Source organism: Sapajus apella, unplaced genomic scaffold (assembly GCF_009761245.1).
Source record: "Sapajus apella isolate SASKATOON/1434 unplaced genomic scaffold, GSC_monkey_1.0 scaffold4, whole genome shotgun sequence".
Lineage (NCBI taxonomy): Eukaryota > Metazoa > Chordata > Mammalia > Primates > Cebidae > Sapajus > Sapajus apella.
Genome location: NW_022436944.1, coordinates 49540697 through 49565506, shown reverse-complemented (window position 1 = coordinate 49565506; position 24810 = coordinate 49540697). Strand labels below are relative to the sequence as shown.

The 24810-nt window shown below is 37.9% G+C and overlaps 1 protein-coding gene across 12 annotated transcripts in view; it reads right to left on the bottom strand.

The window, feature by feature from the left end:
- Window positions 1–24810, bottom strand: part of RBMS3 (RNA binding motif single stranded interacting protein 3) — a 758821-nt gene that overhangs the window by 273793 nt on the left and 460218 nt on the right. For all 12 annotated transcript variants that reach the window (XM_032259567.1, XM_032259558.1, XM_032259610.1 and 9 more), the window contains one exon: window positions 885–964. In XM_032259567.1, coding sequence (XP_032115458.1) covers window positions 885–964 — 80 coding nt within the window. The remainder of the gene's footprint in view (window positions 1–884; window positions 965–24810) is intronic.

Here is a 24810-nt window from a genome sequence, read left to right as displayed (position 1 = left end):
TTCGCTCTTGCTACCCAGGCTGGAGTGCAATGGCACAATCTCGGCTCACCTACTCAGGAGGCTGAGGCAGGAGAATTGCCTGAACCCAGGAGACGGAGGTTAGAAATTATATTTAAAACTTTACTTACTTAATATTAAAATCTTCCACATATACTGCTTCCTCAAGTTCTGGCATTTGAACCACTGATACACATAATAAATCCAATTATTTCATGTTTAATGAAATAATTCTTAATAGTATAAAGTTAGAACACTTTATGATGTGTATAAAACCTTAGGAATTTTGCCTTGGGAAGTATGAAATGCCCTGGGATAGGCCAGATGGGGCTTCTCACACTAGCTCTGATAAACAGACAGTATTTTCTAAAATTTCCAATTTGTCAGTAACTGATATTTTTGTAAAAGAAAATTATGCACTCAGATTTCATGACATTGTTAAATTGCTATACAAGTTCCTAATTGCTTTCTCTCAATTTCTGTATTTTTCTTGTCATGGATTGGTAAGAAATGTTTTAGGACTGGCATAAATTTGTGGGATTTATTGTAAATATCATTGTTTAGATACTTTATAACTTAGAAATTGGAATTTTAATATTTATGCTGAGTCATAAACTTCCATCACTTCCAGTATATCACTCTTTAACTATTTTCTTGTAATCCACTTTAGAAAATTAGTAGCAGAAATTCAAAGAAAAGCCAAGTAAGAATTACCAAAAAGCTGTAGAGACAGATGAGTTGCTACATAGTATTATTTAAAAATATACATTAATATATAAAAACCCCCGATCTTGCAATGATCAACAAGGGCTTTATCACGTACTTATTCTAATAAGAGCAATTTAAGCCTCCACATCATTTAGTGACTTATTAGCAACATTTCTTACCTGGGATGCCTGGTGGTGTTTTCAGATATTTGCCATTAAAATGTTGAATTACCACTTCACATTTTTCAGTAGACTCCATTCTGGGAAAAAAGTAAACCAGAGATCACATATGATTGTCAAGAAAAAGACACTTACGAAGTAAAGGAAAACTAGAAAGCCATGAAAATACATAATTTGAGAAATGTATCTCTATTGTCGACATTTATCAAGGCCACAAGGAGAAGACTGATAAGAGAACATCACTAATTCGTCATTGCTGAGAAAGTATTACTCACTCTATTGAAAGCTGCCTACATGGAGGGGTCTGTTCTGAGCCCTCATTCAGCAGTAACCCTGAGGCATTATCTTTTCTAAATTATTATTATTATACTTTAAGTTCTGGGATAAATGTGCAGAATGTGCAGGTTTGTTACGTAGGTATAAACGTGCCACGGTGGTTTGCTGCACCCATCAACCCATCATCTAAATTAGGTATTTCTCCTAATGCTATCCCTCACTTAGTCCCCCATTCCTCAGCAGGCCCTGTTGTGCGGTGTTCCCCTCTGTATCCATGTGTTCTCATTGTTCAACTCCTACTTATGAGTGAGAACTTGCAGTGTTCGGCTTTCTGTTCCTGTGTTATTTTGCTGAGAATGATGGTTTCCAGCTTCCATGTCCTTGGCAAAGAACATGAACTCGTTCTTTTTTATGGCTGCATAGTATTCCATGGCATATATGTGCCACATTTTCTTTATCCAGTTTATCATTAATAGGCATTTGGGTTGGTTCCATGTCTTTCCTTTTGTGAATAATGCTGCAATAAACCTACATAAGCATATGTCTTTATAGGATGATTTATAATCCTTTGGGTATATACCTGGTAATGAGATTGCTGAGTCAAATCATATTTCTGGTTCTGGATCCTTGAGGGATCGCCACATTGTCTTCCACAATGGTTGAACTAACGTACCCTCCCACCAACGTGTAAAAGCTTTCCTATTTCTCCACATCCTCACCAGCATCTATTGTTTCCTGATTTTTTAATGATTGCCTTTCTAACTGGCATGAGATAGTATCTCACTGTGGTTTTGATTTGCATTCTCTAATGACCAGTGATGATGAGCTTTTTTTCATATGTTTGTTGGTCACATAAGTGTCTTCTTTTGAGAAGTGTCTGTTCATATCTTTTGCCCATTTTTTGATGGAGTTGTTTGTTTTTTCTTGTAAATGTGTTTTAAGTTCTTTGCAGATTCTGGATATTAGCCCTTTGTCAGGTGGATAGGTTGCAAAAATTTTCTCTCATTCTGTAGGGTGCCTGTTCACTCTCATGATAGTTTCTTTTGCTGTGCAGAAGCTCTTTAGTTTACTTAGATCCCATTTGTCATTATCTTAATTCACTCAGCAATGTTTGGCAACTGAAAGTGTTCAACAAATGTCTGTTGAATGAGGAATTAGCCAACCTGATGGGTAGGTTTTGTGATTGTCTTTCATATCAATAAGGCACTAAGGCTTAGACAGACAAATTACCTTTCCAAAAAGGGGTAAAGTCAGGATTTCAACTGACACCTGTGCAATAGTAAAGCCTGTGCTATAGCTATTAAGCTATACTGCTGATGAATTCCACAAAATAAGTTGACAAGATGTGTTTTATTTGAACAGCTTGCAGCCTACAGGACTGATTGGTATAGTAATGTAGTCATCAGCATTATGAGATTTTTATTGAAAATCAACTGGATGATTTTAGAGAGTTAGGTAGGGTCCTACATATTGAAGGAAGTTATAGATACACAAACCTTAGGTCCTACTTTCCCAATCTTGAATTCTGAACAAAATCCTATTTTGTCATACTATTCTATCAATATTTCTAAACTAATGTTATTGTGCCAAATTTTGGCATCTCACATACAATCTAAAGAATGAACATTTTGAGCCACACCAACATAATTTAAATTTTGACAATGTTACCGTATCTTAAGTACAGTAATATTTGTAGCATTTTCCAAATAATGAATAATATCCAGCCTTTATTGTTTTATAAGACTGGATGGGGAAGATGATAATTAAGGATTAGTTCTGATGAAAAGAAATTTAAATCCTCCTAAGAGTATACTAGAGGCAAAAACAAATTTAATAAACAGCACACATACAAACGAAATAATGTGTATGAAATGTGTAAAATTTGTCCAAAAGGCAAAGTGTAATTTTTGATTTTTTGCTATGTTATTAATGCAAGCTTTCTTGGAATGGCACCCATGAGTGCAAGTTGTAAAACTTTCCCACGTCTAAAGTTTATGTGTATTTCAAGACTATATTACATGGCCGTATTATAGGACCATATTACATGGCTCAGGAAACAAGACACAAAAAAATATGTTAACAAATGTTAAATAAGCTATACATATTTATTACAGCTATAAGAATTCAAACGTGGGCAGGATCCCAGCAGTCAGGGAAATACTGAGAAGAGGCACAGAATCTAGGAAAGGCTTTTGGAGAAGTAATTAGGGCAGGGGGCTGAGCTAGGCAGCTTGGAGGGCATGGCTTTTTATTACAGTGTGGTAGAGAGAGCACACAGCATGTGGCTCAGCAGAAGAGTTTGACAGGAAATTCTTAAATATTAACTGGGAGATGAAGTCAGGGCATTGGTATCACTTGTTTAACAAGTTTGAAGATGATATCGGGAATGAGTTCCATTTTGGAGATATAATTATGTTCTGACAAAGTTTTGTTTGTTTTCAGATGTACATTCCTATGAAGCATGGGATGAGTGTACATCTTTCTGTATTGATGCATATGACAAATCTCTACTGCCAAACAGTGCTGAATTTACAGGAATGAGGCCTGCGTCTTCACACAGAGCTCCATACTTAGAACAAACCTGCACTTAGTTTAGAGTTCTGCTGTTGCCACCTGGGACTTCTTAGTAATTCTTTTAACAAAGGGATCTACACTTCATCTTTCACCCTAATTTATGTAGCTGATCCCGGTGTGATAAGAAAGTACAGGAAACTAACTTGACATTAGTAGGTCAGTATGTATATCATCAGGTGACCCACTGGATTCACATATTATTTTGAAAAAGAAATATTTAGAGTGAATCAATTTGATGTCCAAATAAAAAGAAAACTCTTTATGCAATTTTAATAGATAAAAATAAAAACAAAAGTAGCATTTTGTTTACTACTCACTGACAAGTTCCTCTATAACAGAAGATATCTGGATAAGGCAAGAAGAATCTTTCCTCATTCTAAATATTTAGAAACAGCTAAGCACAATTTTCCTAAACCTTTCAAGTTTTCTTTCCAGTGGAGCATTTTACCCTAAGTCTTTCAATTTTTTTTATCTTTTTTTTTTTTTTTTTTTAAGTAGAAAACTTCCACTTCCAGGAACAAAAGAATTCTAACTCTGTTCTTTCTCTCTTCCCACAGGATCTACTACTGTCTCTTAGGGAAAATAACCTTCCCTCCTAGCAGAGACATGAATGGGAGAGGAAATGTAATCCCTTAATTACTACAGATGTTACTTTATGGAATTTTAATTCCAGGAGAGCTACAGAATGCAAAGTTTCTGCCTCAGAACCCCCTCCCTGTTCAATCTCTCTCTGGGTAAAAGGCAGTTAAGAATCTAAGGCTTGCTTGCAAGAGTCCTACAAATCAAATCATTTCTCTTTGTCTTAAAATGACATGGAATTCTAAATGAAGACTAATACTAGGGGTGTGTGTGTGTGTGTGTGTGTGTGTGCGTGCGCGTGTTTATTCTACATAAAGCATTTTATGGAATAGAGAGGAAGCTAAAAAAGAAAATCAAGTGGCTAACCCACTCCACCCACTTAAAATATTTTTGTTCTTGTTTGAAAGCCTCAAGTCCTCCCTTCTGGATTCTAAGTATGATCATCTTTTCTTAACACTGTTTTACAGCCATATCAAGCTGGATGGGGGCTGTTTCTATGAACACAAAGACAGCAGTGTAGATTGTTCACTTTGGGTTCATTCAGATTTAACTAAGTGAATGTCTGCTGTGAGCCTTTAGAGACTCCAGTCTCTGAAAGAATAAATGCTATAAAAGCCTGTTTTCTGACGCTGCCGGCACTTAGTGTCAAACCGTGTTATGCTGTACCACCCAGCAGTGACAATTCCGTTTTAATACATGGGGCACATTTTAACAAGGCAAAGCAGTCCCAGCAAAGATGGCAATATAGGAGCCGCCAAGGGGAAAAGGCTCAGTGTTCCTCATGCATTTTATGTGAAAGCAGAACAAAACTGAGATCCAGAAAGCTCTGGGGGGAAAGAGACTACATTTGAATTGCCATCTTAGGAAGAATGTGCCCATTTTCTTCTCAAGTTACACAATTAACCCCTCTGAAATGCTAGTTCAAGCTATCTGGAATCTGGCACACGCTTCAGTTAAAACTGACACTAGCATTATCAAGTGAGTCTGAAAAGACAGCACGCCAGACACAGCTGCCTTTATATGTCCTTTTCAGATGGGCCACTGAATCACTACAACTGCACCTATTCTTCCTAGGCGGTACCTGAAACCCCTTGCATCCTTCAGAACAGCTGAATGCTAGGCCAACCATTCACACGACAATACATTAATTAGGTTCTTACAAGGCTCCAATCACTGCATAAAGCTTCAGGGTTTTCTGTTAGGTCTGATGTTTAAATATAAATACACATTAAAGGTCCTGTTTGACATTCTTCTTGTCTCAGTACCTAGGAACCTGGCTTCAGTCATCTGAAACACACCACAGAATTGTGCTGTTTCTTCTTCCTTTTTTTTTAAACAGCTACTAAGAGGAGCCAGTTTAACAGCCAATACAATTCCTGCAGGCAAATTACATCAGATGAGAGGCTGATCCCGTATCAGTAGAATGCTCTGGGTCAGACTTAACACGCAGAGGTAGAAACATACTTTGCAGAACCATTTGCAGCCTACCTCTCTCACCTCCATAGAGAAGCACACAGTTTATGGTCTTAAAGCAATGAGCATTATTAATCATGTATTTAAAACAAATCCATCCTGTTATTTATTATGGTTAATTAGAAGTTTCCAGTATTGTAATATGTTTGTGGTTTTGCAATCACAGGCTCCGTAGAAATTATTGGCAACTTAGAGTATCTAACGTTGTAAGCCAGTCATCCTCATCTCTAGTAAGATTTGCTTATGCAAAGGGTCAACATTAAAATATTTTTTAAAGTACTAAACTGTGCACGCCTTCTGACATTTCAAAAACAAATTGTGTCATTTATTTTTTAATCCATTGTAAAAGAAGGAATAAAACAGTGAGTCCCAGGAAGAAAGATGAACGAATGAGTTGAATTTTCTTCTCAGTTTTTACAATTTGTTCTCTTCCTCTCAGGTACCTGACATTATTAGGACACAAGTGTTTTAAGTACCAAACAGTGAAGTCACGAGGCCTTCCTCATATGCCCTTTTGTAGAAACCAGACATTTGGGGGTATGTTGCTCAGCATTACAACACATTCCTCTTAGGAAATGGAACTGTGGATGGCAATATTTGGCTAATGAAAACACATTCCAGAGTTTTAGAATCACATAATTTCAGGACTGCAAATGACCTCAGATATCAGCTTCTACATTGTATAAATGAAGAAACAGTAGAAGACTATGACTGGCTTTCCTAAAAACTAGTTAGCGGATGAGCTTGGAGTAGAACCTTTGTCTCATGACTCTCAATTCAGACCGTTTATTTGGAAGAGATGAGGCTCCATTGCTGGCCTCATGTCATCCTTCCTGATTTTCTGTACGGGCTGATGTACTTCAATCTGTTCAAAAGGAGGATAGGTCCTGTTAGAGCCATTCCACCCAGCCACTATTTCTTAGAGAAGTTGTTTTCAAAAATGGAATATAACCTGATATGAGATGTCAAGGGTGCTTCACCTGTGTGGTATTCTCCCCCGAAAACCATATAAACTAGCGGTCCTATCATGAAGAAAATATCTGACAAACTCAAATCTCGAGACCTTCGGAATACCTGGCCAGTGTTACTCAAACAAACAAAGCCTAAGAAAGTATCACAGATCAGAGCAGGCTGGTGAGACAGGACAACTAAATGCAATATGGTAACTGGATCGGATCATGGAACAGAAAAGAGAATGTTAATGAAAATGTTGGCAATCCAAATCGAGTCTGGAGTTTAGTTAATACTAATATGCCAATGTCAGTTTCTTAATTTTGACAAGTGTGCCATGGTAATTTAAGGTGTTAATGGGGGAAACTGTGTGTGTAGTACATAGGAAATCTGTATCATCATTATGACTTTTATGTGAAGGTAAACTTATTCCAGAATAAGAAGCTCATTTTAAAAATCACTCTACATGAAAATTATCAGAAAACTACTTAAAAAAATACCAGTCTCTGGGGCCTAGCCCAGAAGATTCTGACTTAATTGTTTTGGCATGAGGCCCAGGCAAAAAGCTTTCAAAACTACCCAGGTGATTTCAGTGAATAGCCAGGGTTGAAAACTCCTGTTCTGAAGTTCTGTGTCAGGTATGTAGACTGGAAACCATGTGCCAGGCCCAGTCTACATGTATGTTTTATTTGGACTGCAAAGAGATTTTGGGAATTTTGAAATGGTTGTCAACATTTAACACTTGGGAGATTTCACAGGAAAATCGAAATTTATGATTCCTTTTCATAGATGGGACAGTTTAACCCATGCTTTCTACATGGCAACTATGACATAATAAAAACTATATTTAGTCTTTTTCTTAGGTTCCTGGCACACAACTTCTAAAACCCTTGGGATTTCCTGAATGATAGGGGTATGTTTCGTTATTCAGAATAGACTATATTTAACCACATCTCAGCTTATGCTAATGAGGTCACTCAGGTAGCTTCAGGATGGACACTGGTCACCAGAAAGACTAATACTTGGTTAGTGGCTTGGAACTTTCAGCCCCACCCTCTCTGACTTCTGAGAACTGGAGAGGGGCTGGAGATGGAGCTCAAATACCAAGGGCCAGTCATTTAATCAGTCAAACCTAGAGGTTTCACATAATGAAACCTCTACAAAAATCCCTAAACAACAAGGTTCAGGAAATTTTCAGATTGGTGAAGACGCTGATGTATGCCAGGAGGGTAGTGAGCCCTGAGAAGCCACAGAAGCTACATATCCATTCCTTGATACCTTGCCCTATGCATTTCTTTCATTTGAGTTGTATCCTTTATAATAAACTGATTATAAAGTGTTTTGAGAGTTATTTCAGTGAGTTACTAAACCTGAAGTTGAGGAGTTGTGGCTATTCCCACATTTTGTAGTTGGCTGGGAAGAAATGTGGGTAGCCTGGTGATATGGTTTGGCTGTGTCCCCACCCAAATCTCATCTTGAATTGTAGCTCCCACAATTCTCATGTGCCATGGGAGGGACCTGGTGGGAGGTAATTGAATCATGGGGTGAGATTTTTTTTCTTTGCTGTTCTCATGGTAGTGAATAAGTCTCATGAGATTTGATGGTTTTATAAAGAGCAGTTCCCCTGCACTCACTCTCTTGCCTGCCACCATGTAAGACATGCCTTTGCTCCTTCTTCACCTTCCATTATGATTGTGAGGCCTCCCCAGCCATGTGGAAATGTGAGTTCATTAAACCTCTTTTTCTTTATAAATTACCCAGTCTCAGGTATTTCTTCACAGCAGTATGAGAATGGACTAATACATCCAGGCACTCCATTTGCAGCTGGTGTGAAACTGAGCCACACCTGTGGAGTCTAATGATCAGGTAGTTCGTGTCAAAACTGAGTTAAATTTTAGGACATCCAGCTGATGTCAGAGAATTGGAGAACTGGTGTGCAAAAATAATATATCTGATGTCAGAAAAACCTATACATTTGGCATCAGAAAAAAAGATATCACAGCAACTATGGAATCAAGTTAAAGACCAGTCTTGTTCTTTAAACAAAGCCACTTTACCATTATTGCTACCAATCTGTATCAACTGCCAATCCTAAGGCAAAATAGTAAATGCTGTTTATCACTGAACATGCATTCTTTATTTTTAATAGTTAAGAGAAAAATTATTTAACTTAATTTATACAGGGATAGTGGTGTATTTCTGTTCATCCTTTCCTAAATGTCTTCTCTGTCCTACTCTATGCCCCAAGGAAGTGATTCTTTTATGGACTGTATAATCTTAGCTCTGTTATTTACTGGTTTTCCACTGGGTTCTGCCTATGGAAGCTTGGAAGGACTTCAGAAGGCAAGAGTAGAGTGAAATCAGAGTGGCTTTCCCTCTTTCTCTCCCTGCTTTGGCACTTCTGTCTAGCAGGGGTTGCATCTCTCTCTGTCTACAGTCCTCCCAAGCAGGCCCTCCTCTGAGGCTCTGGCTCCCACTGAACTCTGGAAACACTCTTCTGCTTGCTCCTTGAGCCCTCAGGGTGGTAAGGGTTTCCCTCTATTGCTCCTCTCTGGGAACATAAAAATCTTTTTGCCAGTTTCCTTAACACTGCTTCTATAAATAGTTGGTAAATACTCTTTAATATTCTTCAGTGTAATCATCTGGAGTGAAACTCTGCTTCCAGCCAGCGTCTTGATGCCTACACCATAAAGCTGTCAACAGTAGAGGAATAAAAAAAAATCCCAAAGACTGTGTGTTTCAAGAAGCATATAAGAAATAAACTTTGTCTTATACTCCAACTAGAAACTACTTCTTTCACATGGATTACCTGATTACCCCCAATAGAGACACTCATCTATGTACTCATACAGATGCATAATTATCTAAATATATTTTTTTAGCCACACTAGTGTTTCTAGAAGAAATTCTGGTAAAGACATGGCAGAAAATTCAACTTAAATAAATATTCTGAGATAACATGAAAATTAAGTATCGGTCTAGAAAAGTCATACCACTAATGACTCTAGAATATATTATCATTTTTAATCAATCTCTTAGCTATTCCTAGATATTACTGAGAAAAGAAAAATAGCTCAGAGCAGTCTGAACTATGTGAGATATGCGACATTTATCAGGTCCAGAGAGACATAAGTACAGGTCTTCAATCATGGCTCTCTCCCCTGAGTACTCATGCTGAGGGCAATCGTTTAAAGGTATTTTTGTTCCTGACCAGTTTTCTCACCCACTATCTTCATATTCCTAGAATTTGTGACACAAAGATCAATAAATAGCCAATCAATAGCTCATGTTATTTTAATGTAAAGTCTTGATAAACAACTTCTCTTTATTTTTCCTTTAAAGGCCCACTTGTAACTATTGCTAATTGGACTGTATATTCAGGGCAACATGAATCTAGCCTCCTGGGTGGCCATCTTTAAGCTCTGAGCTCAAATAAGCTCTGTACTTATGTTATTTAAGATTGACATTTTGGTGACTCGGGTGGGACCTGAAGCAAACCTTCAGTGATCTCCCTGACTTTGCTGACAGCTGGAGCCCTAGTATGAGCATAACTTTCATTCATCTGACCTCACTGGAGTCAACAGAGATCAGTCAACAGGGTAAACGCCCCTCAGATTTAATGCTCCATTCTTGGTTGAAGATTCAGACCAATTAACTTATTGAAACTACACACATTCCTACCTCAAGGTGGTTGGAATTGAAGCTCTATTGTAAGGTAGGAGTTCCATTTTTTATTCTCTAGAGTTTCTGCTGATTGCAGATTTGTGACTTTCACTTTTTGAGTTTGTGTTATTTTTAACTAATTTTTATAAGTTTTTAAATCTTATGGCTGGGCACGGTGGTTCATGCCTATATTCTCAGCACTTTGGGAAGCTGAGGCTGGAGGATCACTTGAGGTCAGGAGTTCAGACCAGCCTGGCCAACAGGGTGAAACCCTGTCTCTCCAAAAAATACGAAAATTCGCCAGGCATGTTGGTGGGCACCTATGATCCCAGTTACTCAGGAGGCTAAGCAAGAGAATCCCTTGAACCTGGGAGGCAGAGGTTGTAGTCAGCCAAGAGAGTGCCACTGCACTCTAGTCTGGGTAACAGAGCAAGACTCTGTCTCAGAAAAAAGAGTTTTTCAATCTTTTCTCTCATTTGAAATGTTGGTCAGGGAAAAAAAAATTTCTCTCTGAAAAGAAATCTTACAGCTTATATGAAATCTTACAGCTTAAGTGAAAAAAACTATCATCTTTAAAATCTGGTCAGATTCCATAGCTCAAGTTCAATTGACAAATCTAAACATTCTTCTTGGGTGACCAAAATTCCTCTCACTGGCTCTTTATGGTCATTCCAGAAAAAAAGTGTACATTATGGGCAACCATACTTCCATAACTGAGCCTAATAATAAAGATTTACAAGAGCTGTTAAAAGTAGTAGCTGATCTCTTTAGCTGTGGGGGTACCAGGAATGACTTTGTACAAGATACAACTTGAATTTTGTGTGTACAACAGCTGACAAGTCACTGGCAAAAACTATGGTTTCTGAAGCAGCTGAAATCAGTAGCAGTGAATGATTAAAAATGTAGGGGGTTACTCATTTCTTTGAATGTTTAGATGGAAAGACAGGTTTAAAACACTTGGAGGTGGAGGAAACACTTTCTCTCAAGGCATGAAGCTCCTGCTGTGGGAGAGGGGGCTGATCACACAGTGGGCTGATGGGCATTGGGTCACCTACCAGTCTTTGCAGCGAGGTGCACTGTGAAAGCATTGGATAGCTCAGGCTTGTGACATTTCTCTCTTCTGGGGGACACAGAATTCAATGGAAAAGAGGGATTATTCAATTTTAACTATCTAGATGTAATGCCTTTCAGTTTTACCTGCTTTTTACATATCTAAATATTAGGCCCTGAAAACTGCAAATGCTTTCTTTGTGCTATTGATTAAAGGGCTCAACTCCAAAGTCAGTAATCTAATCAATAAATAAGCTAAGTTGAAAATACCACCTATCTAACTAGGTTGGTCTCCAAAATATGACTTTCTGGCATCTAGCTGGCTATTCTGAAACTCTTTGGAAAATGAATTTTGATATATAAAGGAATTCTCCATTTGCAGGGGCATCTCCCTTGCTACACCTAAGCTACTAGAAACTTTTATGACAGGGAAAATAGTGCCTTAAGGTTTATAAAACAAATCTTACTTTTTAAAGATATTTTTACTGATAATCTTATCTTGACTGGGCCTTTACCTATGCCCTTCTTTGTCTCAGCAAATAATGGTGTTTAGATCTAAGTTCTGTGCCTTTGGGATGTAAATTTTCACCTAAGAGTCTTGTCTTTGGAATTGTAAATTTAAGATATCCCAGCTCATAATTGTTTGGGGCTTCACAGTCTAAAGGGAAAAGAATCTATTTGCAAACTGGCAAATGGCGAACCTTATAAATCTATTAATACAAAATCTGCTTCTATGTGTCCTGTATGTCTATATGTTTATAGGTAGCATATGCATGTGACATTTTACTACCAACATAGATGAACAAGCTCCAATTAATTGTCGTAAAGAAAATGTAAGTGGTTAAATCAAATATTTTATCAGAAAAATAGAAATTGGATACAGATAGGAGTCAGAGAAACACTGGGTAGAAGAGGATGGTTCCCTGGCCAGGATTCCACCCCCAAGCGGGGACCCATGGCCCTAACTTAGAACTTCACATTCCTGTTTTTCCACCCAAATGTTGCCTTTTCCAAAATCACCCTGGCCTGCCCCACCCTCCACCCTGTACGCATATAAACCCCAAGCTCCCCTGGCAGAGCAGCAGACCAGAGCATCAGAGAAAGACAAAAGAGAAGCAGCCAGACATTAGAGAGAAGCAGCTTGACTTCAGAGAGAGGGCTTGACAGCAGAATTTCACAGAAGACTTGCCACAGACTGCCAAACTCCAGGGGAAAATCATCTTCCTAGTCTATCGCCCTTCCAGCTAAGAACTTCTTCCACCACTCAAAAAAATCCTCCGCATTCACTCCCTCCAAATTGTTCGCGTGACCTCACTCCTCCTGGACGCAGGACAAGAACCCCGGTGTGGGTGCAAGAGGCTGTCACACTAACTCCCCACTGAGCTGTTAAACACTTAAGCCATCCATGCACATAGCAAAGCTATAGGACCACACCTTAACACACACCCTCTGGGGCTCCAGAGGTCCTAGGCAACCCCTAGAAGCTGCCACGTTTGTTCCTGCAGGCACCCAAAGACCCTCCCTGGCTCCTGCCCCAGCTCACCTGCATGCTAGCCCTCCCACGAGGGCATTGAAAGCTGTGGGCTGAGTGACGCAGCCACCCCTTCAAGAGTCCCACAGAGCTGTCAAGGAAACTATCCTGTCTCAAAACCAGCTCAGATACATGCCTTTTAGTTCACATGATTTGAGTAAATCTTTGGTAATAAGACGTTTAATGTTGTTGGTTTAGTGAAAATAGCTGTGTCTTCTAATCAGGAAAATTCCCATGTATTTATCTATAGAATTTTTGCTTAGGTAGTGGCAAAACATTTTAAGCGAGGCATAGAGGGTTTGCGGAAGATTAATCTTGGGAAACAAATTTTGTGTGTCTTCAAGTTATCTAAAATTAGAAAGAAATTATAAGTTTTTCTAAAAATTGAGCATTAATATCAAAAGCACACTGATGTAAGTCCACAATCTGCATCCCTATGTGGAAACAACAAGGTTTTCTCAGAACACTTATCATTTTTAATAGAAAATTACAAAAGATTATAAAAGTTTTATGGAAATCTTGTGAGGGTAAAGCTGACTGAGATTGGATAGATTTGGTTATGTTTTTTAAAATTATCTTTAGTATTGATAATATCCTAAAAGTAAAATTTGGTTTCCTCTTTAAAACAAGAATTTTATGTAGTATTAATAAGAGATAGTAAACTATTTGTTTCCTTTTTTAGTAAACTGTCAAATAATTACATTGCATGGAGAGTTGTTGTCTTTATTAGGTTCCTTGATTGGGTATTAAATCTCTTCTCTATCAAATAAAAGATTTTCCTTTCTGAAACCTTTGAATTATCATTTTGACAAAATAAATGACTATTATTATGCATTGACCACTGATCCTATTTTGATCATGTGTTTTAAACATTTTTGAACTTCAATATCAAATGTTTTAAACCTTTAATACTTTACATATTTCCAAAAACTAAATTTCAAATTCTAAAATTATCTTTTAATCTGTACCAACTTGGATATAAAAGAGGAACCCCTGGAAGCCCAGGAGAGACATATTAGGCTTATTTGGTATGTTAAAATCATATAGGAAGCATTTTCAAATAGGAAATGGTGTTTACATGGACACACAGGGTAGAGCAACACACTGGGACCCTTCAGATTGTGGAAGGTGGGAGGAGGGAGAGCAATAGTAAAATAACTAATGGGTACGAGGCTTAATATGTGGGGATGAAGTAATCTGTACAACAAACCCCCAGGACGTACGTTTACCTATAAAACAAACCTACGCATGTGCCCTTGAAGTTAAAAGTTAGAAAAACAGATTTGAGTTATATTTGTATACATATATTATTAATATGTATTCCAAAATTGTGTAAGATTCTTAAAATTCAGATGTCTTGATATATGTTATCAGACATAATTATGATCATTATATTAAATTATGGTATGCCACAACAATAACGAAATTGCTTGTCATTTGTATCTTTGACCGTGGCTGCTCTTTGTCACCCACACACAATTATTGTTTTACTTTAATTCTTCTCAAAAAGCTATTTATAATTAGCTGTGGTCTAAAATTTACTTCTTCTTCAAGGAAATTTATGGAAAAGGACCTCAGCAAAATTTTTGAATAAAGATTTCTGACAACTTTAGAAATCTTATCTTTTGACTAAATAAAATCTTCCAGAACTCTAATTAAAATGCTGATACATCAATGAAGATTGCTAACTCAATGTCAATCAAAAGAAAAGTTATTTCAATTTACTGAACTGATAGAGGACTCAAATGATTTTTACATTTTTTTTTGTTTGCAACATTGCTGACTCTTTCATATTTTGTCTTATTTTCTTTTCAGTTATTTATAGCTTACAGCATTGGGTAAAGTATACTTTTTCAAGGAAAATTGAAATGTTTAACTTCCTCTTTAGCTGATTTCTTCAAAATATGGAAACTAATAATGAGTATTCTCATTTTACGGCAATATGGATATGTGTGTAAGTTCAAAAAGAATAAGTTTGTTTTTTGTTAACAGGACACATTGAACACTGGTAATTTTACCAAAGCTTTTATTAGAATGGCATGTTTTTCAATATGACCAGATTGCTTTGAGGAATTGAAATTGACTTTATAAACCCAATAAAAAGCCCCTTGAAAAGACTGGCATTGTACACGTTTACATGGTTCTCTTACAAGGTTCCTGACCTTGTGATAAGTAAAAATGTCACTTTCTGACAGGCCTAGGAACCTCAAGATGTTTTGGGGCCTCAAAAAGAGAACATTTTACCCAATTCATATAGGTATTACAGGCACAATCTGATGGCAAATCCTTGGCTTGTTTTCCAGGCCTCGAGAGGCTTTTAAAAATCGAATTTGAGATTCCTTATGAAAAAGTTCCAGCAAAGCCAACTTAAAGGAGCCTATGTGGCCATTGACTATTCTTGTTACACTTTATACAAATAATCATGCCAGGTATAATGCTAAAACTTATTTTGTAAATACACTGATCAGACTTGGAATTATCCTTGGCTTACATGGAAACTGGAGAAAGAAAAAGTATGTTTCAGAAGACGATAGCACATCTGCTGTTAGATTCCAGCACTGACCATTGTTTCTGAGTTTTTATAATTCTCCTGTATCTTAGACTAAATCCAGAATTATTTCCTGGCCATGAGTCTCTAAAGAAGAACAGGGGTTTAATTTTCTTCAAGACGTTTTTAGTGGACTCATCAGTGGAACAGGTCTCTTTTTTCATTCTGTCATACATGTTCTCTTTTTGATTGTAATCCTTATGTGAAATATGTATCTCTCATTGCTTTATTGCTTCTGAGAAAATTACAGTCATACTATTCTAAAGACCAAGATGACTCAACAAGTAACAGCAACTATATAAATAAGTTGACTGAGGTTTGGTTCAAGTCTCATTTTGCTACCCTGTTATACCATCCCAATTTAGCTTTAAACACTTAAAATTTCTTACTGAGATGTATTCTCTCCCCTGCCCCTTCCCCACACACCCACATGGGGCAGGAACATCTGGGATGAGCCTTCCTATTGATGCAGGACTAAGGAGTCAAAACGATTTTAGTTCATCTACTGTGCTTTCTTCAAAATATCTTGAAATAGAGGGAAATGAGAAAACAACAGTAGCTCAGAGCAGGATGAGCTATGTGAGATAGGCAAAATTTATCAGGCACAAAGACCCTTGAGTAGAAGACTTCGGTCATGCCCCTCCTCACAGCATCCATGCCCAGGGTCATTTTTAAAAGGCATTTTTGTTTCTGATTAGCTGCTGCTACCATTACTTTCATGTTCTTGGAATCCGTGTTACAAAGAATCATGAATAGCCAATCAATAGTTTATGTTACTTTAATGTATATTCTTAGTAAAATCTTAGAAACTGCCTCTTCTTTTTTCCTTTCAAAACCCACTTGTAACTACTGCTAATTGGACTATATATCCAGGACAACTTGATCTATGCCCCTGAGTGGCCATCTTCAAGCTTTGAGATCAAATAACTCTGTACTTAATCACATTTTCTGAATCTCATTATTTAAGGTTGACATTATTACCTCTTACACCTCTTTCCCTTACTCAATGTTTAACAATTTTGTTTTCTTTCTTTTTCCCAAACATGCCAAATTTGGAACTTCTACTTCCTTTTCTCTCTCTTTGCCAGAATTGTTCTCTTCCCTCCCTACTCTCACTAAGAGATTTTCTTGGCTGCTTCTTTCTTACTCGTATTTTACTTTCAATGTTCCCTCTGAAGATGGAACATCATTCTCTTACATCTTGCTTCCTATTGCCACATACTATTACACCCCTGTGTTTTGCGTGTTTTTGTAATACTTTCATTATCTGATCTTTTATTATTTATTACGTACTTATTGTCATCTCCCTGATAGAGGCAGGTGGCAGACAAATGCCTAGGCAGATAGGGAAGGATCCCCGGGGAAACCTCACCTTCAAGCCTAAAACAGCCTGAAGGCTGAAAGGCATGACTGCTGAAAGACATGACTGCCCATTGAAACCTGTGACCCAGAGGGAGAACTTCTGTACCTGTTTTCCCATTTTTCTGATTGATTCTTTCTGAATAATGCCTTTTAACCAATTGAATGTTACCTTTTCTGATACTACCTATGGCTTGCCTGGGCATGCCCATGTGCGTACTAGGGGAATTCAGTGGAGCCACAAGGATTTTACACCTTATTCAGGAGAGGAACCTGGCCTCTTCAGCTCATGTGGGGGCTCTAGTTTTCCATTTGTGGGGTGGAAACCTGCATGCAGGACCCCTGTCTTTGCTGAGAGATTTCCTTTTGCTTAATAAATTCTGCCCTTCAATATATCCATGTGCCTAATTTTTCCTGGTCATGAGACAACAATCCAGATTTAGCTGAACTAAGGAGCAAAAATCCAGTATCATTCCCAGTCCAGTAGAATGTTGGTCTATAAAAGCAGATATTTCCTTTTTGTGTAGATCTCTGAATTACTTCATCTATAAGAATTACTGGAATATTGACAAAGCCACTATTGGATAACAGTGATCAAGTATATTTACTGAATAAGCTGAAAGAAAGGATAAATATTATATATATATATATATATATATACACACACACACATATATTTATACATATTATATATAATATATAATATTCCTGATTTAAATATAAGATTCCTGATATAGATATATAATATTTCTGATATATATATATCAGGAAAAGAGGCTCAGAGAGTTTACATAACTGCCCCAAGAACACAAGAGGTGCAGAAGTAAAATGCAAGCTAAGTTATTTCAGACCCACATAGAACCATGTTTATAACCATAGAGATACAGAGAATAAATGTATTGGCCCCATTCATAGAAAGCTGAGAGTGCAGAAAATACACTAAATAAAAGAGGCTCAAACTTGTAGTCAAAAAGATATTGGGCTGTATTTCCACATCTTACTTTTCTATTGGCCAGAAGCAGACTAGCTGTCTCCAATGCCCCCACTTTTCTGGATGCTCCAATAGTCCTTGTCATGCTTTGTGCTTACAGAAGGTACAAGTTGTAAGATCTTACTGTGCCCTGGACAGCATGGTGACCCCCGTGACCTGCACACACACCTCTGGAGGGCCTTCTGGAATTAGAAAACCTGAAGTAACTGGAAGACCATGAAAAGTGGAACAATGATCAACCCCTGCGGTGCCTAACTAACTGGAGACATCCTTTGATTGTTTCTTATTCCAGCCACAATTGACAAGGCCATTGGACTTTGTAACTGCCCTTGATCACCTCATGACTCCACACCCTACACCCACTCCCAGCTTGCAAACCTAGGATCCCACCCAGCTTGCAAAAAAACCTCCCTAAACTGTAACTTCTGTAACTTTCCACTGCTCACCCCAAACCCATAAAACCAACTCCTATTCCTCAGCCCTCTGCTGGCTGTCCTTTCAGACTCAGCCCACCTGCACCCAGGTGAATAAACAGCCTTGGTGATCACACAAAGCCTGTTATTGGGGGAGGGGGGGGGTCTCTTCATTCAGAGTGCAAGTTTTAACACAGCTCAAAGACATTTTATGGGCTCTGAGCATACTGAATGGCCACCATTTCTAATCTGGAGCTAACCAAGTTCCCCCAATTTGGTTTTATACAGGTAAATAACTTTTCAGAACTCTCTACCCATTTCACAGAGGACATTAGTTGGAATGTAGTCATTTTCATTTTATAAAAATAAAACAATAAAGTATATATTGTATTCCCTTCTTCAGATTTTTATAAAGTCATATATACAACAAGAGCGGAGTTTCAGAGATTTCAGAATAATAAATTCTTTGATGCAATTTGTTTCTTTGGTTGGTTTATTGGTTGGTTTGGGTTTTGAAACCCAGGGCTCTGAATATATGACAAAGGAAGTAGAATGTTAAACACTTTCCAGCTGTGATTCTGACTTTCTGATGGTAAGAGAAAGACATACAAAGAGGCAAGGAGAAGAAACAAATAAAGTTAAAAGAAGAGACACGCAAAAGAAGAACAAAGATGAAGAAGCTGCCGGGGGTCCAGGAGTATGCTCTCTAGCAGACCACATCTGTTGGCAATTGGAAGAAGAATTAAAATTACCAAACAGAATGAAATATACAGCCTTTATTCTCTTCAATCTCAGAAAACACAATTGTAACCTGTTTCTATACAAACACAGCTGTAGTTTGGAGATTGCTAATCACTAAGTTTACACATTAGAGATTTTCCTTGGTCACTTTTGATTTCCTGGTTCCATGTGTTTAAAATAGTAATTGCAAAAGGATTGCCAAAATGGCAAGGGAGAAATTGTTAATGTGGTGATAGATTCAAGACAGATGTAGTCCAGACAATATTCCAAACAATTCCAAACAATTTTTAAAAATTTTATAGACTTGATGGGCATTTAAAAAAGTCATATATTTGCCTTCAAAGCAAGTACTGCTATTTAACATATTTTTAAAAATTTTTATATTTTCATATGATTATTCTGTTTCTGTAGTCTCATTATATTTCAGCAGATGGAAGAAGACAGAGAACAAGAACTATCAGGCAGCAGAAGCTAAATCAATAACATTTGAAAAATATTAAATGTATTAGTAGGAAACACACAAAAAGACCTGCTATTTATACTGATATTTCATAAACAGGCTAGTATTTCTCTGCCTATCATCGTCTTTTTTTTTTTCTTAATGAAAAGAAAGAAAAACAAATTATTTATTTAGAAAACTTGTACATTTAGTAGGGAGAGGTAGAACACAGGGCTGCCCATATGTTAGAAGTCATTCAAACAAAGCTCCATGAGAATCAAATTAAGAGTATTGAAGAAGGGCAAAAAATACTGCAAAATACAAAGGTCTCTGTGTTCAGCGGTCTCTCACGCTCTTTAGCTCACCAGGGGACAGTAAATGCATTGCTTAAAGAGGTTCTATGTTCCCAGATGTTGAAGCTGGATTAATTGTGAATGCTCACCCCCCCCATCGCTTCCCCACTTTGGGTCATTCTTTACTGGCCTCTCATAACACCCGCTCAATGTGATTTTTGCTGGACAATCAGTCTCATGTTTCTGGGAATGGGAAATGGATAACATGAACACACAGTCATGTCCCTCCAGACTCTGGCTGATTTATGTTCTGATCCTTACCCTCGCAGGCAAGGTACTCTTGTGGCATTCACTAGCTCTGCAGTAGTGGGGCTGACTGTCAGCATTCCCACCATAAACTTCTGTTTTTAGAGGTTTATAGCTTGGCTATAAAATGCTGCCTGGAGGGGGGTGGATCTTACAAAATTGTTTTAAGTTACAAGAGAGCGAAAAAAACACACACAAAATAAAATGTCTGTAATTTCAGACACTATCTTGTGCTTCTGGAACTTTGAAAAGCCTGTAATTGTGCTGTCTGTGTGCCCTACTGGCATTCAAATCAATGCTTTGAAGTTCAGCATTTTAAATATAAAATGAAGATACTCCTTTTACTTTGAAGAGATGGCTATCAAAGGATATTAATGCATGGCTTGCAAGTAAAATAATAATGGGAGGAGTTTCTTTCCAGTCAAAGGAATTTTAGAATCCCTTGTACATGAATTAAGGACCACATCTGGTGGTTAGAAGTCAACAATAATAACATTCAAAATGAAGCCCAAGGAAAGAATTATTCAGGTTTTCTGAATCGAGATAGTCATAAATTCAAGAGCTATGAAAAACAATTTACTAGACACAATTACTGGTTGGGTATTCTCCCAATTAAATAAGGATATTCTTTTAATAATGCTTGTAGAACTGTAAACTTCCAGAGGAAGAAACAATTTGTGAGCTAATACTAGCTGGGCTGGTGCTACCACAGATTTTTCTAAGATTCCAGTACTCTATCTCACAATTGGTTTATCATTATCATCAAATGTCTTTCTGCATATTGCTATATTTTAAAAAAGACCCAAACCTTAAAGTGATTTCATTTTTTCTTTTTTTTTTTTTGAGACGGAGTTTCACTCATGTTACCCAGGCTGGAGTGCAATGGCGCAATCTCGGCTCACCGCAACCTCCGCCTCCTGGGTTCAGGCAATTCTCCTGCCTCAGCCTCCTGAGTAGCTTTATGATGAGAAATTTGCCCAAGATCAAGTATGTGTCAATATTCTAAGTACTGTAACAGATCTAAGGAAGAGGGCGTGGTCTCTACCCTTGAGGAACAGGAAGGGAGATAGTGCCTTACTAGTAATTTTGAGAAAGTAAAACAGTGTGAATCAGACATCAACAGGAATCACTCCATCTGGAAAAATCACAGATAACTTTAGAGCAGTAGTTCTCAAAGTGCAGTTCCCATATCAACAGTGTCAGTATCACCTGGAAATTTATTGGAAATGCAAATAATTGAGTTTCACCCTAATGCAACTGAATCAGAAACTTTAAGAGTGGGCCAAGCCATCAGAGTGATTACAGACCATTCAGATGATCCTAAGAACAAGTACTAATGCCCCAAGGCAAAGTTTCTCAAGCTTTAGAGTACTTTTTATTTTTAATTGAGACGGAGTTTCTCTCTGTTGCCCAGGCTAGAGTGCAATGGTGTCATCTCTGCTCACTGCAACCTCCGCCTCCTGGGTTCAAGAGATTCTCCTGCCTCAGCCTCCTAAGGAGCTGGGACTACAGGAGCGCACCACCACGCCCAGCTAATTTTTGTATTTGAAGTAGAGACTGGGTTTTACGACGTTGGTTAGGCTGGTATCAAACTCCTGACCTTGTGATCCGCCTGACTCAGCCTCCCAAAATGCTGGGATTACAGGCATGAGCCACCACGCCCCACCTGGAATGTTTTTAGAGTCATCTAAAGTGCTTGTTAGTACAAAGATTACAGACTGCTGGCCACCCACACCACCAGATTGTTAATTCAGTAGGTTGGGAGCAGGAAATTTACATTTCTAACAAGTTCTTAGGAAGTACTGAAGCTGCTGATCTGGGAACCACATTTTGAGAACCACCGTCCCAAGACATCTTCATGTAATCCAACAACTTCTCTCACTTGCTATGTACTGTTCTTGGAAGAATCAAGAAAATGGTGACTGAAATAATCTGCTCTGCTTTGTAGTTCAGAGGGAAAATTTCACATGAGAAAAGCTGAGTTGAAAAGGGGACAGGATAATATTTTAAAAAGGAGAAACATTTGTGTAAGGATTAAGTGGCGAATGATCAAATTCGTTAGGGCAAAAGCCATAATTGCTGGAGAAAATGTACAGCAAATGTTATAGGGAAGTAGGAATTTGAACAAATCTATTTATGGTACAGCTAAAAATATTTTCTCACCCCATCAAATTAGGTTAATCATGTGGGATTCTGCTGCGGAAAATTTAAAGTCTAAGATACATGGAGAATGAATACTTTTTCCATGTCAGTTTCCCGGCTTCTTTCTAAAGGAGTCAGATTCATACTTTATTTTTATTTCTTAGGCATAAGAAATCAGTGGCTTGACTTGAACTTACATTTACGTTTTCAGTCCACATACCACTTTCTGAAATTGGAAAAGACATTATTCAGAGTACAGAGACCTAAATTTCAGAATCAGAATGTGACTGCCAATTCATATTTGAAGCTCAAGTTTTAAAAGACCAGTGAATTTAGCTATTCTGAAACTTCACCAAATGGTAATTATGAAATCCACTAGCCACACATCCATTCATCCATCCAACAATGAAAAAGAAACTTGACTTTGTAAGGTCTTTTAGGCTGACTGATGGCACCATGGATGCTATTGGCGACCCCCGTGACCTGCACGTACACCTATGGAGAGCCTTCTGGAATTAGAAAACCTGAAGTAACTGGAAGACCAGGAAAAGCGGAAGAACCATCAACTCCTGCGGCAGCTAACTAACTTGAGACATTCTTCTATTGTTTCTTATTCCGGCCTTGGCTCACAAGGCCATTGGACTTTATAACCGACTTTGGTCAACCTCCTGACTCCAGACCCTACCCTACCAACTTGCAAAAACATAAAAAAAAAAACCCTAAACTGTAACTTCTGTAACTTTCCCCTGCTCACCCCAAACCTATAAAACCAACTCCTATCCCACTACCCTACACTGACCCCCTTTTCGGACTCAGCCCAAACACACCTGGGTGAATAAACAGCCATGCTGCTCACACAAAGCCTGTTTGGTGATCTCTTCATTCAGAGCACGTGTTTTAACAGACTTAAGGAAATGTATAATCCATTTGAAGATAGAAATTAAACAATGAATTCATTGCAGTCGTGACATATTTTATTTGAAAGAAAAACAAACCAAACGTGTATAGGAGCCGTAACAAGAGCACCTAACTTTGTCTAAAGCCAAAGATTGGGGGTCAGTGAAAAATTCTTTGAGGAAATGATGTTTAAGCCAATGCCTGAGACATGAGTAAGCAGAAGTCTGGAGAAGAGTCATGAAAAGTATAACCAAGCAAGAAGGTTATTTTACCCTCATTGTGTCTGAACATGAGACAAAAAGAGACAAAGCCAGGAGGAAGGTGAGCAATATCAAGGATGATGCTCGAGAGCTTGGCAAGGGCAACACTAAAGGATTGTAAGCAGGACCCTGACATGATGAGATTTGAATACTGAAGGGCTCGCTGTGGCTTCTACATGCAGAACACAATGGAGAAGAGAGTGAGGCTGCATTCAGAATAGAGGTAAAATGTAATATTCCCAGCCTTCCTCAGTTCCTAAAGAAAAATAACTTTGTAAGTTTTATTCTTTCATGATATCATATATTGCATTATGGTTTTGGCTTTTAGAATATATATTACTTGATTCTGTACTTAAGAAAGATATGCTTCATTTTAAGCAAACTCTCATTTTATAGAAAAGATAAATGTTAGAGAAATGAATAGCTCAATCTTTGTGTTAGGAGCTGAACTGTGTCCTCTGCAAAATTCATACAAGTCCTAACCCCTAATACCTCAGGATGTGACTGAATTTGGAGACAGGGTCTTTCCAGGGACAATTAAGTTAAAATGAGGCCATCAGGGTAGGCCCTAATGCAATATGACTTGGTGCTCTTAAAAGAAGAGATTGAGACACAGCCATGCACAGAGGGAAGACCACGTGAGGACAGAGGGTTCACACAGCCATTTACAAGCTAAGAAGAAAGCTGTCACAAGAAGCCAACTATAAAGATAGCTTGATCTCTGACTTCTAGATTCCAGAGTTGTGAGAAAATAAGTTTATGTTGTATGAGCCACTGGTCAGTGACATTTTTCTATGACGGACTTAGGAAACTAATATACTTTGTACCAACACACCCTTTGTTTAAGGAAAAGAAAAATCACTGTAGGTTTTCTTGGAAATATATTCTCTTAATGAATTCAAAATTCATTTATATCCCAGCAGGAGTCTAAATGAAGGAGAAACTAATTTATTGGGGAGTTTTTAGAGGGCAGGGTGTGGGGGAAGAACCAAAGGAACGTGCGTGATATGTAAAGTGAAACATGGTAGTTGGTTCAGTGAATTCCCACATTGCTCAGGCCCCCAATAGCCAGTTGTACACTATATAAGAATAACTACATTGGCTAAATTTAGAGATCCTAGTAGTGTCATAAGCTCTGTCTTGACCATGAAAATCAACTGTTGTCAATGTCCTGAAAGCCTGAATGCCTAATGCACACATTCAAGTCAGGGAGATTTTCTTCTATTTCTATTCAAATCATCAAGCATATATCTACTGGTTTACTAAGTGTACAGAATTATGGAGAATAAGAAGCATTTTAATACACAGTCCACAACCATAACTCCAAGGAAATAAAGCTAGAGATCAGTTAACATATACAAAATGACTTGTTATCTTCCAAAGTGAGTTAACAGAAGCTAATTTGGAATGGTTTTCTTTTTCTTTCTTTCTTTCTTTTTC